Raw genomic sequence first — 20,301 nt, forward strand, 5'->3', positions numbered from 1 at the left:
TGCTATCTAGAGGCTAATCTATCTGAAATGACTCAGAATAATTGTAAGATTTAGGTTTCCCTTATTCACCAATCTCCCTTCATCTTAGAGGCTGAGGACAATAATTCCCCAATGCCGACTTTCATCAGCCTGAGACACGCTCGGTTATCTTTCATATCTGAACCTACAGCACTCAAGAACAATTGAGAAGTTGCCTTTTCCTCTAAATCTGTGGCACTGAATGACTAGAGCTCTCTTAACAACCCTGATATTGCCTTCTACCTTTCATTGACTGATCCTTCTAAATCACTGCATGTGATTTTTATTCATTTTTTTTCCTGTTTTTCCTTCTCCAGTAAACTGATAGAAAATTACAGTTTCTTTAGGTATTTTATCAGAGCTGGAATTAAATACTTATCCCCCTTATCTTTTATCAGTGCTTTCTGTGTTCTCTGACACATCATGAAAGTTATCCTCAAGAGCATGCCTGCCATTCTTTTACCTTACAAACCAGTCTCTCTCCTCTAATAATGTATGTTTGCAGTCTATTGCAGAAGCTTTACAGCCATATATACTTGAGCAATGCAGATCTGTAGCTAGATGTAATTCCTTCAACTTCTTTGCATCTGCTAATGGTTAAACTCATTCTTTTGGAGGTACTATTGTCCCTGACCTTCTGGTCCACTGTGATGAGTCGTCTGTCTGGTGCCCAGTTTGGACCATGTGAATAGGAGACCTCTTGGATCAGCAAAGTAATCCTACAGCCCAGCATTGGATTTCTAAACATGGCACTAGCTGATGCTACATTGGACTTGAGCCTTTAGTCATCCATAGATTCTGTCATTAACATATGCTGTGATTTTGTGATAATAGAAGCACTGATTTACAAGTGATAAATAATTTTTCTGCCCACTTTCTTCAATATCTGCCAGTTTATCAGTGAATTTTTGTCCATGAATTTTGATATTCTTTTTATGTTATGGGAAATGGTTAATAACTTTCTTGCTCTCTTGTTCCAGTGTTTAGGTGGGTGTTAGGGTCACCTTGGCTTATTGAGCTGACAACTTGAGGGCCATCCATGATGGCCTTGTGATCTTTCTCCTTTATCACAGCTGGTACTTCCATGTCTGGCAGTGTAGCAGCACCAGTGTGCAGGCTCCCAGATCCTCTCTGCTTTTATGGATGGTAAAACCCTGGGAAGGGATGAAGAGCTTTTCATGCCTGGAAAAGCAAAAGCAGCCTTCAAAATTGGGGACCTAATACATTCTTCCCTTTAAAAAAAGGTCACTTTTGCATGTGTTGTCTGTGTCTACATTCTGGATTCTACCAGGCAAACAGGTTCCTGGAAGTTAAGACTGGAGGGGGAGCCAGTGGCATGACCTCTGCTGTTGAAGAAATCAATTATCTAATGGAATAAACGGCTTTATGCCTGAAATTTAAGATTTTCCACATCATTTACACTGAACACCAGGCCCAAAGAAAGGCAGGTATAAAAAATGAGATGCATTGATGACCTTTATCAGCTTGCTGGACAGTTATAAATCAGGCTGCAAATACTCATCAGCTTGCTGGACAGAATACATTACTGACAGAGATTACTGCGTTGCTTTGTGTCTTTGACTGAGTTATGTCCCATATAAACAAATGCTTCTTCAATGGAACGAATCATACGTTTCAAAACAGAAGCCCAAGAATATTATTCATTGATATTAAGATAAGAAAGTGCAACTTACAGACCAGCTAAACCTCGCAGTGTTTTGCTTGGAGTATAAAGCAGAGAAATTTGTTCCTCTTTTAAGCAGAATGATTTTTCTATTCATTAATTCAGACACTGCATTGATGGCTCGTATTGAATATAACAGCGAGATTTACTGCCCCAACAAATCAGCGCTGCTTCATTTGTTCTTCTTCGTATCAGAAGTATTTGCAGCAGATTAGTGTCTGATTTTAAGATCATTACACTTTAAGAAATAACAAAAAGGCCTTTCACTGCCTGATTCCAACTATACAGTAACTTCTGTGTAATGATCTTCAAGTTTCATACTTCAAGGAAGCGTTACTTTTTGCAGTATCACTAAGCATGAGCTTAGGGAGGAAGTGTAGTAACGTAAGTGGGAGCAGTAATATAATTTCCATCAGGTCAACTGATACTCAGGAAAAAAATCACCAGGTATTATCAGGCCACTGATTCATTGGCTTAATAAGATGCTTCTCTTTTCTCTTAAACTTAGAGCTGAGGGCAAACATTCATGGCCAGGTTTTCCTGTAATTAAGAGGTATTCTGGTGGTGTTACAATTACCCAGATGCTTTACTGGCTGTATTTAAAATGAGCTTTTTTTTCTACCTAGAATTTAGAATGTGATTGGAAAACAACTGCTGTTGCTGACATAAGATGATAATTAAAGTGGTAATCTTTCTCAGAATGCTTGATAATGAGCTTAGTTAATCCATTTTTAAGGATACCTGAGAATACAAATTTGGACTATATGCTTTCCGCTCTTAACAAATGATGCTTCAGCCTTAATGGCCTTAGAATATATATTAATGGGAAATGTGTGTAGAGTGTATTAATATATTTTATTGTAATACTGCAAAACTTGTTGGCACAGGAGTTTTTCTTCAGGACCTGGCACAGAAGCTGGAAGCTGAAGTTGCAAATAAGCAGTGCTGGATCAGACCCCAGACATCCTCTGTGCTGGTGTCTGGCTGGGGACGCAAGCAGGTGCTTGGCGAAGGTTTTTAAGAGTGTATTTCTCATGGTGATAATTTGGAATGTGCTTCTGCTCACCAGAGATTTCTCATTCAAGGACTTTCCAGAAAGTGTCTCCCCTCAAGGCCTATAGTCTTTTCAGGTGTTGAACCTGCCACTGGGTGGCATCATTTAATGCCCCTTAATATTTATTTTGGAAGATGCAGGGAATTAGCATTCCCTACTTATGTTCTCCATGCTTTTGAGTTCTTGGACACACATTCTAGTTTTTCAGTCAGTACATTTACAGGTTGAAAGATCTTAGTTTAGTTGTAAATCATATGGAGCAATATTTCAAAGTCCTGAATAGGATCAGGAAGGCTAATGAAAACGCCATATCCTTGGACAATACCACGTAACTAAGGACAACATTTTAATGCCATCATCTCCAAGCAGGAACTTTCTTCATTACTCTGGTCTCAAATACAAGTCTTAACCTACCTCTGCTGTTTTCATTCAGGACTAAAGGTGTTGACAAAATTTATGCCATAATTAAAAGAAAGAGATGCTTTGAGAACTTTGCCTATGTCTCTGAAGGTCTACTACAGTCATTCAAAGTTTCTAACAGGTTGTTATCCATATTGCAGCTTGGCCCCAAAGAATCTGCTTCTCCTTATTCTCAAAATAGTTTTTTTTTCCTTTTGTTGTGGTGGTGTTGGTGGTAAACCAGTGATGTGTAGGAGGTGTCTGTTTTGTTACGAAGAAGTACAGTACAGAAAGTTTACATCTGCACATGCAATGTAATTTAATGGAGATGGGTTATGACTGTGGTCATCACAAGTTTGAAAGTAAAAGTCTGATGTACGGATAAGGAAGGAACATGCTACCTTCGACTCATCCCTGGTCAGCCCATGGGTTATATTTAATCACTGTCTGTCCTTAACACTTGTGGGATGCACCATGACATTACCTTGATGCAGTCACAGTGAGGGTGCGCACTGAGGAATGGTTTCCCTGACTGAAGCCAGAGGCAGAACTTTGGTAGAACCCATCTGTTCTCCATGTTGGTTTAGCTAGGTTGCTAAAAAAGCCGTAACCCTACTCCTGTGTCAAGAAGAGCTGCTGAATCCTTTCATGGCAACATGCTTGGGACTTCAGTTTTATCTTATATCTGTGGGGCAGTGCATGCAAGCAGTTATCAGACCTGAACTTCAGTTTATGACATCTGACAAGATCACAGTCCTCTATCGTAATGTTTTTTCACCCTGAACCTTTGACCTACCACCCAACCTTCATTTGGGGTCTCTTTCATACGCCTATCCCAGCCTTTCTGTAGTAGGTTTTGAGCTCTCAGAGCTGGAGACTGCCTGAGCTGCTCCTGCTGCAGGATTCTCGTCCTTGTTCAGACATCCTGAGTGCTGGGGTAGTCCCAAAGTACAACGAGAGCAAGGTGATTTGTCATGTTGCATGTGAAAATAGCCATTTCATTCCATGTATCTCCTTCTGGTATTAGGACAAGCAGCAGAGTCAGAAGATCTGTACAGTACTAGCTTCAAAAATATGCTGAGTCAAAAAGTGTGTTGCCTTTAGCTGTCAGGGACTTTCTAGGCATCTGACCTAATGAACGCCCATGGATATTAAGGATCGCGGAAGCCTTTCAGTGCAAGAATATTTTCTGATTTTGTTTTTCTACACTAACAATATGACATTACAACTAGCAGTTTGATGGGTACCCTGGATGCCACCTTAATGTTAAAGCAATGGCTGAATTAGGAAAGCTGTGCTCTTTACAGAAAGGCTCCTAGAAGTCCTTTTGAATCAAGTGCGTTGTTGGGTTTTACATAAACTGACCATTTCAAACCTCCTTAATGATATTTTCTTTTTCTCCTTGCAGATCATGAATTCATTTATAGAAACCAGAATGGCACAGTGATTCTGAGGAATGTTGAAACCAACAATTCAACGGTATTAATAGAAAACAAAAAAATTGTAAGTATTTTCTATAATGAGCATAAGTTCAGTTTTCTTGCAGTTGGATCAGAGAAACAGAGAACGACTTGGGTTTCAACCCTGTGCTGTCAAAGAGAAACCATATGCTGGTAATGCTGTGAGCTAAGCCGCAGCTGATAATTTGAAATTCAGCTCCTGCTTTCATTATTATACTGCAAACTCAGTTTCTTTCATATGAAAGGAAGTATCATATAGGTGTTTGAAGTTAGTCTTGCACATCACGTATAATTGGAAGGTACATAATTCTAGTCTTTGCATGCTGAATAGTGAAAACCAGTTGATACTATGTACCGTCTGTTGGTAGCATTCTCCATGTTACTTCATGTAAATGCTTATGTTTTTAATTTGTGGATTTACTGATTTTTCTTGCAAAATGGTTGTAACGTCATTTCAGCCATCTTAATGAATAGTGGCGATTAGTTGAAATGGCTTGCATAAGAGAGAGACCCCAAGAAATTACTGGGGGGAGAAGTTAGTAGGCTGCTATGAAAATGAATGGAAATAAAACAAATTCACAGCTAAAACAGTGAGTTGTTTAGGAAGTATCATTTTTTGTTAGCAGATGAAGTCAGCTTTGTTTTAGAATATTAAACATCGGAGTGTTCTCAAAATTTCCTTAAAAAACTGATTTTACTGAGGTTAAATATTCTTATGTTCTTTGCAGTCGTGAGGTATAAATCATTGTTGTCCTGGTAAAATTGCATCACTTCCCTCAGATTTTAGTCAGCGTAAGGGTTTATTCATTGTTTGGTTTGGTTTTGATGGAATATCATTTCAAAAGTCCAGAAGTAGAAAATAGCCAACAGACTATTAATGAGCCAAGGTCTCTAGAAAACAGTCTTGGAAACCACAGACTTGAATTGGTCTCAAAGCATAGAAGTAAATCAAGAGAATTTTAAAACTGGATTCTGGGTTGGCTTTATTTTGCAGTAAACCTGAGTATGTGACTCACATAGAGTAGACTTATATATATATTATAGACTTATTATAGAGCATAGGCTAAAGTACAGTTTTGTTTTGTTTTAATGAGACAAGGAATTCATCACCAAATTATTACTGCAGCACTCAACCTTAAACTTCACATGCTGCCATTTAACTTGCACTCTTTGCTACATCATGCAAGCAAAGCAAGCAAAGAGAATATAACCCCTTTCTTCTGCTGTTCTGTTCTTTTTCTCTTTCATTTTTTTTTTGTTAACCTAGCAGACCATCACTTGAAGTGTTGGTCCTCTCTGCCTTTGGTATTGTCCCACCTCATTCCTCCTCCACTCTGCTGATGCTGGGGAGGTCTCTTTTCATGGGGTGCTGTACATTCCCCTAAAGTCCTACTTCCCCCTTCCATTCTGCTACCAGAGGATATCTCAGTGAGTTGAAATCAGTTTATTAGGTGAGGGGACAGGATTTAAGAGCTTTAAAGGACAATGGATGAGGGGTGTATTCACAGCACTTCTCTTTGGTGCCATGCGTATTGGCACTGTATGTTGTGAAGCACACTGGAAAGGAGAAAGGATGTTTACACTACACAAATCTTAAGTGCAGCAAGAAGAATTCCTGACAAGTCTGAGATATTCTGGCATCTATTCTCATTAGCAAGACTTGCAGTGCAGCATTTTACAGAGTTCATATCAGAGTGCACAAGGAAAGCTGAATCACCACATCATACCGAGAACTTTCTTGACTGGGGAAAATGGCATTGGGATTCTTCAGTACTGTCTAAACTGGGATAGGCAGTGGTGTCTTCTTACTATTAATTTGTTCTGACAGGTATTTACTGCTTGCAACCTCCAGCACCACTGCAGGGAATGAGGAAATTAAGTTGTTTACCACGTTTTTTCCTCTACCTGCTGTCCACCAACCTCTGTGCAATGGACTTGGAAGGAAAACTTTCCTGAGGTGACTGCCTGGTCTGCATCACAGTGTGGTTATCTTTCATGGAAACATACATTTGCCTGCATAATTATATTTATTTGTCTATTTATTTAAGAGAGATCAAAGGTTATTTTTCAAGATGCTTAGTCTGGCAGTAACCTTCATCTATATAAGGACTGCTTTAAAATTGAGAATAAAAAGCAATTTCAATGTCTGGTTTATTTTCTAGGTCTCCTTAAAGGCTGTTCGATATGAAGTGTCACCTGACCGAGAATATGCACTTTTTGCTTTTGATGTTGAACCAGTAAGTAAAAAGATGTAATTTCAGATCACAAAGCCATTGGTAGCCTCTGTTCTTTTAATTTATTTCTTTTCCTAATTATTTTTTTTTTCTCCAAGTCTGTGCTGGTAAGATGGTATTTTCAATTAATTGCTTCCAATGAAACAAAGAATGGAAACCTCTCACTTGGATATCCTGAAAGCATGTCACACTGCCATCTAGTAGAGGAGAAAGGTATAAATTACAGCATAGAGAAAATGCTGTCACTGACAGAGCTTTATAGGCTTTGGGAGGAGAGTTGTAAGGACACGTCTTTGCTACGAGGATTTCTGTTCCTCTTCTGTGTAATTTTTTTTCAGTCACACTATAAATTTCTTCCCAAGAACGAAAAGCAACTGTCAGTGTCTCCCACAACTGAAATAATACATTAATTATGGTGTCACCGTTCCCAGTGCTGCAGTTAGAGCTGAGCTATCACTTCGGTTATAAATCCTTTTCTTCAGAGGTTTTGGTATAAATCATTTGTAAGAAATCACCATTGCGTTACTTCTGAGTTTCAGATGAGGGTAATTCTTTTCTACCAAACTTCAAAAGAGAAAAGTATAATGAGTCATTTTTACATAACTGAAGCACCAGGCGCAAGTGAAGCAGTTCTGAGGCATTGAATAATATTTATTTTCCTTTAAAATTCTGCTGGTGTAAAAATAATATGAATGATGGCTATGCTGTATCACTTGGATAAACTGAAAGCCCCATACATTCTGTTTCCATAATTTAAGAATGCACCAATTCGTCAAAACGAAAATAATTCATTCACTAGCAACTGTGAGTCCTTTTCCATGCCATAAATCTGGTTGGAGCTGCTAACCAAAGGAAATTTGTGGGTCCTTGGGGTAGTAGAGTTTGTCACCCTGTTGCTCATCTGATTTCTCTGCTGTCATCATTGGGGTTATTCCTGACTCACAGTAGTGTAATAGTTGGGAGAACCATACCCATACTAGGAAAAGGTCAAATGAAACTGTATTGTAAACTTCAAGAATAAGTCATAAACCTTTCCTTGGGAAAGGAAAGCCCAAGGTGGGAAGGGGAACTTTGGGAAGCAGATTTCCCCTTTAAGATCCATGCTTATGAAGAAGTGTACTAATAGATAGTTAGTAAGCCATATTGGGTGGTTCTTCGTATTTATTAAAGTTAGGATAACTGCTAAGTTATTTACTCATCTCTCTTCTCTCTTGATATGCAGACTATGGCTATATAATCATGATCAAGCTTTTCACATTTTCTATATTTCAAAATGTGTTCTTGGCCAAAATTCAAATTAGGCTGTTTTCAGCAGCACAAGAAATTGATAAGCAAAGCCTTGGGGCAGTTGTCCTTGTTGCAAAGTCAGAAGGAAATTTCAGGATATATGTTGTCAAAGGACGTTTCTTTGAAGTTTAATTCTACAAATACGTTCAAAAAGAAACTCCTTGAGCCTATTGTGCATATTTATTTTTTATTAATGATGTCTGAAAATATTGCTTTATTTTTCTTCAGTTACAAGACTGATTTGCTACCTTTTGTATGCTTGTGAGTATAAGTTTGCCAGGCTTTTAGCTGGGATAGAGTTAGTTTTCATAGAGGCTTGTATGATGTTGCCTTTCGGATTTGTGATAGAAATTGTGGTGGTAGGATACTATGACCATCTTTACACAGTACATTTAAGCTGCATCTACATGTATGCATGATATCTTAGTATACATAATACATAAGTTGCTGTTTATTTCCATGGAAACTGCAATAGCTGCAAAGAATACAATAACACTGATTGATAGAGCAAATTCTCAGCTACAAAACACTCCTTTTCAACGTAGTCATCACCCTTAGCAAATTCATGTTGATGAGCTGATCAAGATGCTGTTCGTTTTGTGTTGGGATGGCTGTTCATGGCTGACTGGAACATGGCTTGTCTTTCACACTGCTGTTACCACTGCTGAAATGCACCACTCACTGCCTCACTGTGCTTTTGCTGCCATACCATCAGCATCTGCCTGTGACATCATGGGCCAATATCATAAAATAGAAAGCATTACTTTCAGAGCGGGCCTTGTATGAGGAGGTTGCTTGGCAGATAGCTGTGGGGCTGCTGTGGGTGCATTGTGGCCAGACAAGCTGCTCATCTCGTTTTTCCATTGCTTCTATTTCTGGAACTCCAGTCTTTCAGGCAGCAGTATTCTGCCTAAGCCTTGTGCTAATAGGGAGCTTTTCCCACCCTGACCACAGGTTTGTTTTGAAAGGTCATAGGAAAGATGCCAGGCTTCTTTGTCTTTGAAACAAGACAAATCTTTGTCTTGTTCTTGTTTCCTTACACTAAAACAAGCTGCAGCCTGCAAATGAAGCTACAGGGTGAAGTTTTGGGAAAGAACTGGGGAATAAATTCATCTGTGGTGAAACTGATTTCAAATTGTCATTCACTAAAATGCATAGGGGGGCTGTGCCCACATTGCTCAGTAATTCCATGTAAGTAAATTAAGACTGACCCATAGCATCCTAGCAGAGTGGGCCATAGCTGTACCATCTGGAACCTGGTGCCAGGAGAAAACCACCAGCCATGGACCCAAGTAGATTTCTGTGGTAGTGCAACCCGTGTGTTGCGTAATGGTGATAAAAATAGCAGAGATAAGTAAATGAGAAGAAAAGTGATTTTCTTGAGTGACACAGTGAGACTTTAAATAGAGAATATTTAATTGACTTTGTTATGAATAGCTGTCGTCATAGTGCAGGAGAGGGATTAAAGTGGCCCACATTCTTCTTAAAGCTGTTCATTCTTCTTTTCCGATTTACCAGTCTGTGTGTGAACTAGTTAAGAGCAATTACGTACAAGAAATGTGGCTTAATCTGACTGATTAATGCGCACCAAATTGTTAAGTCTTCAGAACAACAGCAATTAGGGCTTCAAGACTTTCGTAGCTGATACAACAGACGCTATTGCCTATTTTCAAGTTAAAGGAATGCATTTTTGTAATGCTGAAGGCTGCAAAGAATTAATCATCATTATAATTAAAGAGGGTGCAACTACATTTTTTTTAGAATAGCTTCTGTGATGAGCTTCGTATTTCCTTCCATCCCGCGTATTGTTATGGGCATCATGATGACTTACAAGTGATTGGCGGTGTTGCTTTTTGGTTGGTGCTTTAGGCAGAGATTCATTGTAGTTCCAGAGCCAGAGGCAATTATCCTGCTGAGGATTTAAGACACAACTGAATTTTGCTTTGTTAAAGAGGTCTCTGCTTGGATGGAGAATTTGGATGGGTTTTGGAAGAACAGATAAGAGAGAGCAGAGAGCTGAGAGAGGTGGCACCTCGTAAGACCTATCCCAAACCCTAGATTTTGTACTGAGTTAATGAAGGAACAAAACAACAGTTATTTTTCAAATGTAGCATATTATTATAGTTGTCATACTTTTTAGTATTAGTCCAAATGTGGTTGTCACTCCAATTACAGTCTCATCATTGCTTTAATTAAGCACGTAAAAATTAAAATTATATAATACTTTTTATTTCCAAAACACCATTAGGTATAAATATTAATGACTGCTCCAAACATCATTTTGAGTTAGGTGAGCACTATTATTATGATAAATATGCCTCTGAAAATTAGATACTGTCATCGTTATCATCAGTAATACTAATATTTTAGCTCTGAAAATTTATTACTTAATTGAAACATTTACCAGTGCTAGAAATAGAGCTGTTTACACCTGTTTACCTTCTGTGGCAATGAATATAATTTATATTTATTCTCCATTCCAACCCAACATCGTTTTCAGAAACAGCAAAAGGGTGCAGTGTTTGCACTAGGTAAAGTCAGCACATTTAGAACAGTTCCATAAAATCAAGATGGTCGTGTCAAGATGGTCGTGTTAGCAGTTTGTATCATTTTTGATAACTGCATAAACTAGTAGAATTTCTGGAGAGTTTTGATCAGAAAAGCTTATAATTTTCATTTTTGTACTCCTTTTTTTTTTTTTTTTTCTTCCTATATACATGCAGAGTTGAATCTTTGTTGCTCATAAACCAAAAGGCTCTTTCTCAATTGCAAAGCTGCACAATATATGGGCAGTGCTGAACATTATCGAAGGCTGGTGGCTAAATCTAGTTTCCCAAGTCATTGACATTTCCAAGCCTAATGCACTGTAACCCTGTTTACTCATGAGAATGTTAGCCATTAGTAACATAAACTCCGTTGCTGCTGTTCTTAACTTAAAGGAGAAAAAAACAACAGTCCTCGGTATGTAAAACTTCTGTTAGTTAAAATGTTCTTCTGTAGTTCAATCTGTGCGTATGTATTCTTGTGCACATCTTCAGGCAAAGTATCTTTCCTCGATTCACTGGGGGGCTGTAGTCAATAGGTTCTTTGTGAATTAGTGGAACTACATGGACTCAGTGATTTGCTAAACCTGGAGTCTTTTCATAAAATTGACGTCTTCAACTGATCCCTGTAGAATAAATATTACTAATACCTTTCAGATATTGTTTAATATTAAAATTAAATGCTCACAACTTCTGAAATCATGCCATTTTTATGAGTATGCCAGTGTGGAGTTTACACCTGGTGATTCTAGGGAGCCAGAGCCGAAAGGGCAATTGTAGGGTCCAACACATGGGGAGGAATAACATGTACCTGTATGGGCTAGGGGCTGATCTGCTGGAAAGGAGCTCTTTGAAGAAGGGTGTGTGTGTTCTGGTGGGCAGCATTGTGCTCCTTGTGAATTGCCCTTCTCTGGAGGTATCCAAGACCTGTCTGGACACTTTCCTGTGCGACCTATTGCATGGAACTGCTTTAGCAGTGGTTGGACTGGGTGATCTCCAGAGGTCCTTTCCAACCCCTACAGCACTGTGATTCTGTTCCGTTTGGAGTCACATTTCTTCAGAAACCAAGATCAGTACAGCAAATATCCTTGTTTAACAATGGGCTTTTTATCCTGTTTGTAGTGACAAAGAAGTGCTTCAGCCTCATTTACATAACAAAAGCTAAGAGTTCTATGTCCAGAAGTATTGTATTAACAAGAAAGTCTCAAGAACACAGATGAGGTTAATTTTCTGGGTGATGGTTTACTTTGGATTTGAAGCTGAAACAGCAGCTATCTGAGAAAATTTGGAAGTATTCGTTTATGTTAAATGGAGAGTGTTGTGATTTCTTTTAATTATGAATATGTTCTTCTTAAAATAGCTTTTGTGAAAGACTCCGTATCTTTTCAAATCTCAAACTACCATGAATAAGTTCCCTCAACTGTCATTTTCAATGTGGGCTGAATAGCAACAAGATAAACAAAGGACAATTTTCAGAGGCATTGGAGGAGGTTGACTGAAGATCATTTCTCCATTTCCATTTACTTTTCTGTACTGTCAGACCTGGATGAGTGCAGCTCACTCAAAACACCAGTGCTGTGAAATCACCTTGGATTAAATAAACCACAGCTGGAAATAAACAAAATCTGAGCAACCGGGACATTTTCCAAGGGATGCATCTGTGTTCAGGTAGCAATATCCCTGTCAGACATACTGATGTATCAGGTTCTTCTGTTGCGTGTTGCTATCAGCATTTGGTTCAGCCTAATTAGTATTTTATTGTCTTATGTTGCAGAAAGAGACAGGGAGGTTTGCCACACAGGTCTGGAGGGATTTATGCATTTATTAGAGAATTGTGCAAACAGTGTCTGCTCAGGTGTCCTCATTTGTGCCTTTGACTGCTGAGCCACTGCAATCAGAAATCTTTTGTTTTTCTCTGCTGCACATGCTTCAGAAATTATAAATTCTCACCATGGGAGGGTTGGATACCCATTGTAATTGAGTAAACAGATCATCAAGTGGTGCGAATGTTTGGTCTGACTGCTCACCAGTGATCACTCTGTGCAATTTCTCATACATAGTGTGCGTGGAATAGAAAGTTTTGGATGCAGGCACAGAAGGATGGAATGCGAATTAGTGAGAGGTTTAATCTTGTATCTCCTTTCAGGAGAAACCACAGAGTAACCAACACTCATGAAGAAGGGTGGTCAGCACCAGTTTTGGACACAGAGGGCAAGAAAAGTGGTCGAGCTTATATCCTATTAGTTCTGGAGGAGTCTTTCAGTTCATTTCAAATCCCTACAAAGCTCCAGCAGAAAATGTGTTCCTTTGTGTGGCCTAAATGGTTCTTTGCTCTTAAAAACAATCCTTTTCCTTTGACGTGGTGTAGTCCAATGCAAGAGAAGAAATCCAGCTAAAATAAGGAGGAAGAGACGGCCTGGGCAGTCCTACATGAATTAGAGGAACATTTTGGTAGTTGAGTTCCTTGCACAGTGGGGACAAGAGGAATTAAGAACTTGTCATTGTAAAAAGAAAAATGAGTGGATGGAGGCTTCCTGTACTTATTATCTGGGGAAAGAATGTTTTCACTCCTTAAATGAAAGGACTGGGTTCTCTTTGCAGCATCCTCACGAGGTACCATAGGATTGGAATCGTCTCAATTTTGAAGGTATAAAGTGGGGATTTACATTTATCAGAAGTAGCCACTATGGTTTCTTGTGGTCTTGTAGTCCTTTCAAACAACAAAACTGTTTAGGGATTTGTAGCTATGTTGTTCACCCCTATCAGAGAATTATTTTCAGCAGAAATGTGGTGTATATGAAATGATCATCTTAATACTTTCATAAAATATGATGTAATGTTTTTGTCATAAATGACAGACGAAGCTCTGCCCAACAGGTACAATCCCCAGCCTCCACAATCCAGTTCTGCTAATACATGCTCCCTGTTTAGCAGTGGTTTCAGTAAAAATGCACAGAATATTGGTTTCTTTCTGAGTCTCTATTCTAGCTAGTGTTGTTTAACGTCATTATAACAAAATACTGACTGCAAGGAATGGAGAACGTTAAAACCTGAGTGTGGTGGCTTCAGCTGTTCCGTAGATTGATGATTTGACACATTTTAGTAGTGTTTCCAGCTTTAATGATGCTGTGATTGTGTGATCATGCAATCAGAGCTTTAACTATTCCCTACTAGAAACAAGGGATTAAACTACTGCTTCTCTTCTAATATAAATGCATGGAGTTAGGACTGACTTTTAAGCCTCATGATTTATGATGGCAGACTTCAGTACAAATTGCACAGATGTGACTGAGTACAAAATGATAACTCAAAATAAGTCCTGCTCATATAGCAGAGGCCAACAAACTGTATCCTACATTTATTCAGACGCAGATATGTATCAGTGAACTGGAAAGCAAATTCAGTGTTCCGGGGAAGAGGAGAAAAATAACAAAAGTCTGAAGTAATTATCCTGTCATGCAAGAGTACGTGGATATGTAATGTGTTGGTATCGGCTATCAGCAGTCTTCCTCTGTAAATATTTCCTTTAGTAAGTAAGATTTTCATCAAACAGAGAAGGGAAAATTAAATAAATAAATAAATAAATAAATAAAGGAAAACAACATGATTTAAAAAAAACACAAAAACAACCTTTTTCTATGTTGGAACAACAACTTTTTTCTATGCTGGAACAATCTTACATTTTTCCTTCTAGTTCATATTCTGAGTGTGTAGATGATCTGACTTGAACAGACAGACTAGCAGGGAATAATGCTCTAACAAAATTCACAAAGCACCTTAAAAGTAGCCTGAAATTTATTTTTGAATGAAGCACAGGTAAGTGTACGAGGTCTCCTAGATAGTCAAACTCAGACAGACAGCAGATATATCAATGCCGTTTTCTTTCTTGTGTTTGTATTGGATACCATCTGAATGAAAGATGGGGGAACCTTCCATGCTTTATCAGAAATGAAATAGATACAGCTACATAAAACTTACTGAAAAAATAGATATTAAAAAAGAGCTGGGTTCCTTGCAACATCTAGGAGCTTTAGAATTATAGACGGGTGAGTTCCTATTTGTAGCCTAATTTTGCTTCCTAAGTTTTAAGGGATGAATCCAATTTACACTGCATTGTGATAATTACGGATAGATGTTTTAAAATGTTAAGGAAGGAGATTTGTTAAGAATAGGATACAAAATGGGAAAATGGCATCAGAATTCAAAAATCAGAAAGAATTTAATTCTGATATCTGTGCAGGTGCATAGGAAGCAGTCGTGGCCTGCAGGAGTTTATGATCGGTTCCTTCTGATTTCTGATCTCTCTAATTGATTTATTTTAAATCAGTGGAATAGGAAGAAAATATATTTAGTGCCCTCTTCTGGAAAACCAGATCTTGCTATCCATGGCACCCCAATGAAGACTCTGCACTCAGAAATGCAAATCTCTTGATGGAGATGTTTTCTTTTTTAGCTGTTACATGCCGCAATCCAGCTCTGTGTTTACGCTGAACAAGTGCCTTTTATCTCTTTAACTGCCTGCAGAACTCTGTTTTTTATTGGAGCTATGTTAAAACCAATCATTATCATTCCTCCTTGGGCAGCTAACGACCCAGATTTGGAACAGGGAATTTCTATGCATTTTTCTTCTACTACCTCCATGAAAGAAAGAAAAAAAAAATAGAGAAAATAAAGAAGAAGAAGAAGAAATGCATTTTCCTAGAAAAGGAAATTAATTCTAGAGTTTTTGAGTCTTTAAAATCAAGAATCCTCACATTTTTGTGTGCAAGTGTGGAAAAGTACCAGTACGGTGATGCTGGTTGAGGCATTGATGTGAAGAGATGCACAGCACGCAAGGAAATGGGGATGCTCTATACTGCTTTCCACCTGATTTCCTTTCCCCTCGCTTTCTGAAGGGATACCCATCATCACCACCATCCATTGACCCCTCTGAAGATGTCTGCAGATGCCAAGGTTGACACACAGAATACCCTGCTGTAGAGGTCTCTTACACGATTCCAGTTGATTTGCCTTATCTCAGAAAACAGAAATATTGCCTATGGTGAATTAAACCCACGCATGCATCCAGATACAGCTCACAATCTTCTGATCTCATATGGAACTGGAAAATGAATCTTTCACTGAAAAGAGAAAGCTTTTTTGGACCAAGGTTCCTGGCACATACCTCAGTGCTTTCATTCTCCTTTCTCAACCACTTCAGTGCTCTTTCCCTTCTGCTCTCTGATGAAGTTTGAAGGTCACATCTTCTTTGTCTTGGATTTCTTTCTTTGCATCTTCTAAGACTGCCCCAAGCTGATTAATGTCATAAAAGCTTTCAGTGAAAGTGCTGAATTCTTTGTAGTATTCGCCCTCACAACTGCCAGAGTAAGAAAGAAATTTTGATATGCTAGGAGAAGTTTTTAATAAAAGAACTTCTGGTGCTCTATAACTAAATTGAATTATTTAAAAGTGAAAAATATCAATTAGATATATTAAATATTGAGCCCATTTTCCTGTCTTGGTTCTCATGTAATTGCTACAAAGATGCATAGTTTGGATTGTAAACACCACAGAGAGAAGGATTTAGTGTCTCCCAACATTCAGCCTGCCCAACTCAAGAAATGTTTCATTTACAGAAGACAGCATCTAATGTTTCCTTATAAGCGCTGATTTATCCTACTGTCCTTCAGCCCCCCAACTTGTACCTCCAAAGTCAATAAAAATGAGAGTCAATGACATAAATATAGATGTGAACAACACAAACTCCCCAGCTGCATTAGCATCCCTGGGCTGCCTTTGGAAGTACTTTTCTATGGGATGTAGGCCTGAGGCTAAAATGAACATCAGAGGATGATTGGAGGAGTCACAATGCAAGCATGGTTTTGGGGCAGTTGTCTGCTACTTGAGGTTGTAGGTGCAAAAACAGGAAGAATGACTAGAAGACTCAATGGCAGAGACAGCCCTCAAGGATGACAGCCGCTCCAAGCTGCCACGAGCTTGAGGAAGTGTTATAGGGAAGGACAACCACATCTATGCTAGCTACAGACTTCTTTCTGACCCTGCACTCAGCTACTTTCAGAGTCAAGACAGCAAATTGGATAGATTCTAGGTCTAGACTAGTTCAGACCAGTATTATAACCAGTGATATTTCAAGAGAAGCACAGTTGCGTGTTTGTGGGGCAATGTACAGACTTGAAGGTTTTATGTTTAGCTAGTTTTTGAAAATTGTTGTGTCCTAAAATGTTTATGTAGTTGTAGGCTACTTTTGTACCTCTATATTTATTAGTTAATAAGTATTTTCCTTAGATAGAAGTATTACATAGTATGTCATAATCACAGCATTAACTTTGTTCTCGATAATTTTATTCTCATTTCCAAGTTTCTAAGCAGCACTTCAAAATAAGCAAGTTGCCATGTTTGGAGAATGTTCATCCAGTCTTTCACTAAGACCATTGTAAAGCAGGAGGGGAACCTGGGTGCTTCTACCATGTTATGTGAATATCAATAGAAGTTTTTAAAAGGATCAAAAACAAAATGAATTCATTATTCACAGCTCCCACCCATAGCTCTTAAAAATTGATTGGAAATGCTCCCTGATGCCTTAAAGCAGAGCAGCAATGAGTGCACAAGTGATGGTGCAAAGTGGTGGTGCACAACTGAAGGTGCAAAGGGATGCTGCAAAGTGATGGTGCACAAGTGATGGTGCAAAAACACTACGGAGTGTTTTGTAGCTGCCATTTTATTTACCAGTAGAAAATGGAGCAGTCATCCTTTAAACCAGGGACTGCAAGTGGCTGCTTGTGCTGCTGGTGCCAGTAAAGCACTGTGAGGGACAGGTGGCTCGGGAGCAAAAGGAGGTTTTTGTAATTGCTTGGCAGGGCAGAGCTGTATTAGAGTGCAGCAGCAGTTGGCAGATTGGATTAACATTCTCCTAAGGGCGAGATCTGGCACATGAGCTGTATGTTAATACCTGCAGCCTAAGTTGATTCTGGAGCTGCATTTGTAACAAAAAGAGCATCCACTTTACTTCCACCATGTCACAGAGGGATAAATACTAAAGCTGGCATCAAAATTCCCTTTTGGCACCATCAGCAGAATAAGGCTCTCATACACGTAATTCAGATGGATATCTTTTAATCAAGAATGATTATTATGAAATAACAGAGATAATCAGTTTGTAGAGTGTGAAGTAGCAGCATTAACCTACAGCACTGCAATCCATCCATTTCTGTAGTGGATGCAGCCATCATATTTTATTTGTGATTATCTTGCACACTAGAGATGATACTGTTTGTGAAGGAGTAATTCTTTGGGTTAGCTGGTTCAGAGAGCTTTGGGCCAGGAGATGGAAAATTAGCTAATCCCAGCACACACACCCCACTCATCCGTGGGAGAGATTTTACATGTTAACTGCACATGTCGCCTGCAGAACATAGCACTATTACAAATGGCTTGAGTTTGGGTGACAAATGCTTCTGAAAAACTATACCCTGTGGCATGAATACGCCATTCCTTCCTGATGTCACCTTGATGTGAGATCAATTCTGCTCCAGGGAAGCCTCTCCGGCATGGGTGGCAGGAGGGCTGGCCATCCAGAGTACTGCAGAGCTGCTCCAATCATCCTGCACACAGCAAGGACAGGCTTAGAGCCTTAGGCTCCTCCAGACACATGTTGAAATGATTTAATCTGCAGCCTCAGAGAAAACTGAATGAATCACTGAAAGATTTAAAAAAATAAAGCCATGCAAAGGTTTTTCCTGATGATCTCTCGTATTCTCTCTCTCCTTATCCATTATATAGACGGTGTCATTCTTCCAAAGCAACTGCTAAAATTTCTTCCTAGTTCTGGAGATAATTGCTGTTTCTTGATTTTATATGCCATTGGGTAGCAGTGGAGCAGTGCCTTGTTCACAGTGATGTAGCAGTGATTAAACTTTGACTGCTCAGTTCTCCTTGAGACATTGGTTGCTAGGTGTTGGCAGTATCATTTTATACAAACATAAATAAGCTGCTGCATTGAGATCCTCCCAACAGAAAGGATTTCCATTTTCACTGCTATAATGCATGCATTTGCCAGGTATTGATCTTGACACTTTTAGTTCCTGTGGAAGAGAGACAATTACAGCAAAGGCAACCACCTGCCAAATGCTCTGTATGCCTGTTGACCCCAGAGACCCATTTTTCTAACTGCCCTTCCTTGCTAGACCTATTTCCCCTATCTGTGCTCTTACCCAAGTTCCTCAGACCTCCCTGGTGTGGCACAATGCTGACAGTGAGTGTTTCCTACAGCTGTGACCACACTGCATGTGGGGCTGATCATCTGGATGGAGTGTAGGGGAGGGGTAAGAGCATCCTAAAGCAGGTGTTAGGAACAGCTGTGGGTTGTTTGGCTAGAGGCTGAACTGATGCACAGGAAACACTTGAGGATAGCATTTCATTATGGCATTCCTAACTTATTAGAGGCACAAATTGAAATGGGCAGTGCTCCTTGGAAGACTGTATCAACAGGCTGGCACACAGCTTGAGACTGTGTTAGACGTCCATTGCTTGGGTAGGGATCAAGTATAAAGGGATAATACAGTCTGATACAACATAAAAGAGTTTGCTGTTTCAGACAAAACCAAGGTAGGTCAGTATCATGGAGAATTCGGAAGGTGAGAACATTGAAAAGACCTCAAATTATATGGCTTTATTGTGTTGTTTGGTTCTGGCAAATAATCAAGCCTAGGGCACAAAATACAGGTGTGGATTTATAATTTTTTTCATTACAGTGACACGAAAGGAATAGATACTGTGGCTTTTCAGAGACTAATTCAAAGTTGGTTACTGTGGAGTGCATATTAACAGTTAAATAGTGGCAATATCTTAATAAAATAGTTGAGCTGGGTAAAATACTGATGACCGATTTGTCTCCACCAGGAGTAAAAAAGAATAAAAAAGCTGTTACCTACCTGCCCACAAACTGTGACTCAACCAGAGACAGCCAGTCCTTTGTGCTCTGAATCACAACTACATGGGAGAATCAAGAAGAAATGTAATTTCACCTGAACATAGTCCTGAAAGATTATAACTTGAACAAATCCTTGCCAGGAAGTTGGTGCTCAGTTGTAGGGCTTGGTTTTGCTTTTCAGCCATTTGGGGGGCAAGTCCAGCCTATTAGTTGAAATGGAAGATTTTTCAACACAACAGATGGGTACATCTGTTTTCAGGTTGCACAGACCCAACGAAACCAGGAGCATCGTGAAGGATTTTTCATTTTCATAAAATTGAAGGCAAATGATGACTCACTAAGTGCAAATTTAATATTAATTTCCATCCAAATGACAGAGACTTCTCAGAACACATACAGTGACCTGCTTCGATTCTCCATGGAGTGCCATAAAGAAATATAGCATAAATGTTAAGGGACAAATGCCAAACGTGCTTTCACCTGTATAGCTTGCATCACAGCGTGAGTTGCAGGTTTATAGGGTTCCAGGGCAGTTTAAAAAGGTGTAGTAAGCAGTTGTTTTGCACATTTGGGATTATTCATCTGGGCTGATTTCCATATGTGCATTTGGGGGATTTCCTGCTCATAGCACAAGTAGGAAAACAGCCTTCATAATTACTTACAGCAAATGTCTTTTGAGAGACACCTTGTAGG

At 39.1% G+C, this 20,301-nt stretch overlaps 1 protein-coding gene across 5 annotated transcripts in view; it reads left to right on the forward strand.

The window, feature by feature from the left end:
* The window catches only part of DPP6 (dipeptidyl peptidase like 6), a 445,939-nt gene that overhangs the window by 325,235 nt on the left and 100,403 nt on the right, over window positions 1-20,301 (forward strand). For all 5 annotated transcript variants that reach the window (XM_015852842.2, XM_015852845.2, XM_015852841.2 and 2 more), the window contains exons 4-5: window positions 4,564-4,658; window positions 6,778-6,852. In XM_015852842.2, the coding sequence (XP_015708328.1) occupies window positions 4,564-4,658; window positions 6,778-6,852 (170 nt within the window). The remainder of the gene's footprint in view (window positions 1-4,563; window positions 4,659-6,777; window positions 6,853-20,301) is intronic.

This window comes from Coturnix japonica, chromosome 2 (assembly GCF_001577835.2).
Source record: "Coturnix japonica isolate 7356 chromosome 2, Coturnix japonica 2.1, whole genome shotgun sequence".
In the NCBI taxonomy this organism is placed as follows: domain Eukaryota; kingdom Metazoa; phylum Chordata; class Aves; order Galliformes; family Phasianidae; genus Coturnix; species Coturnix japonica.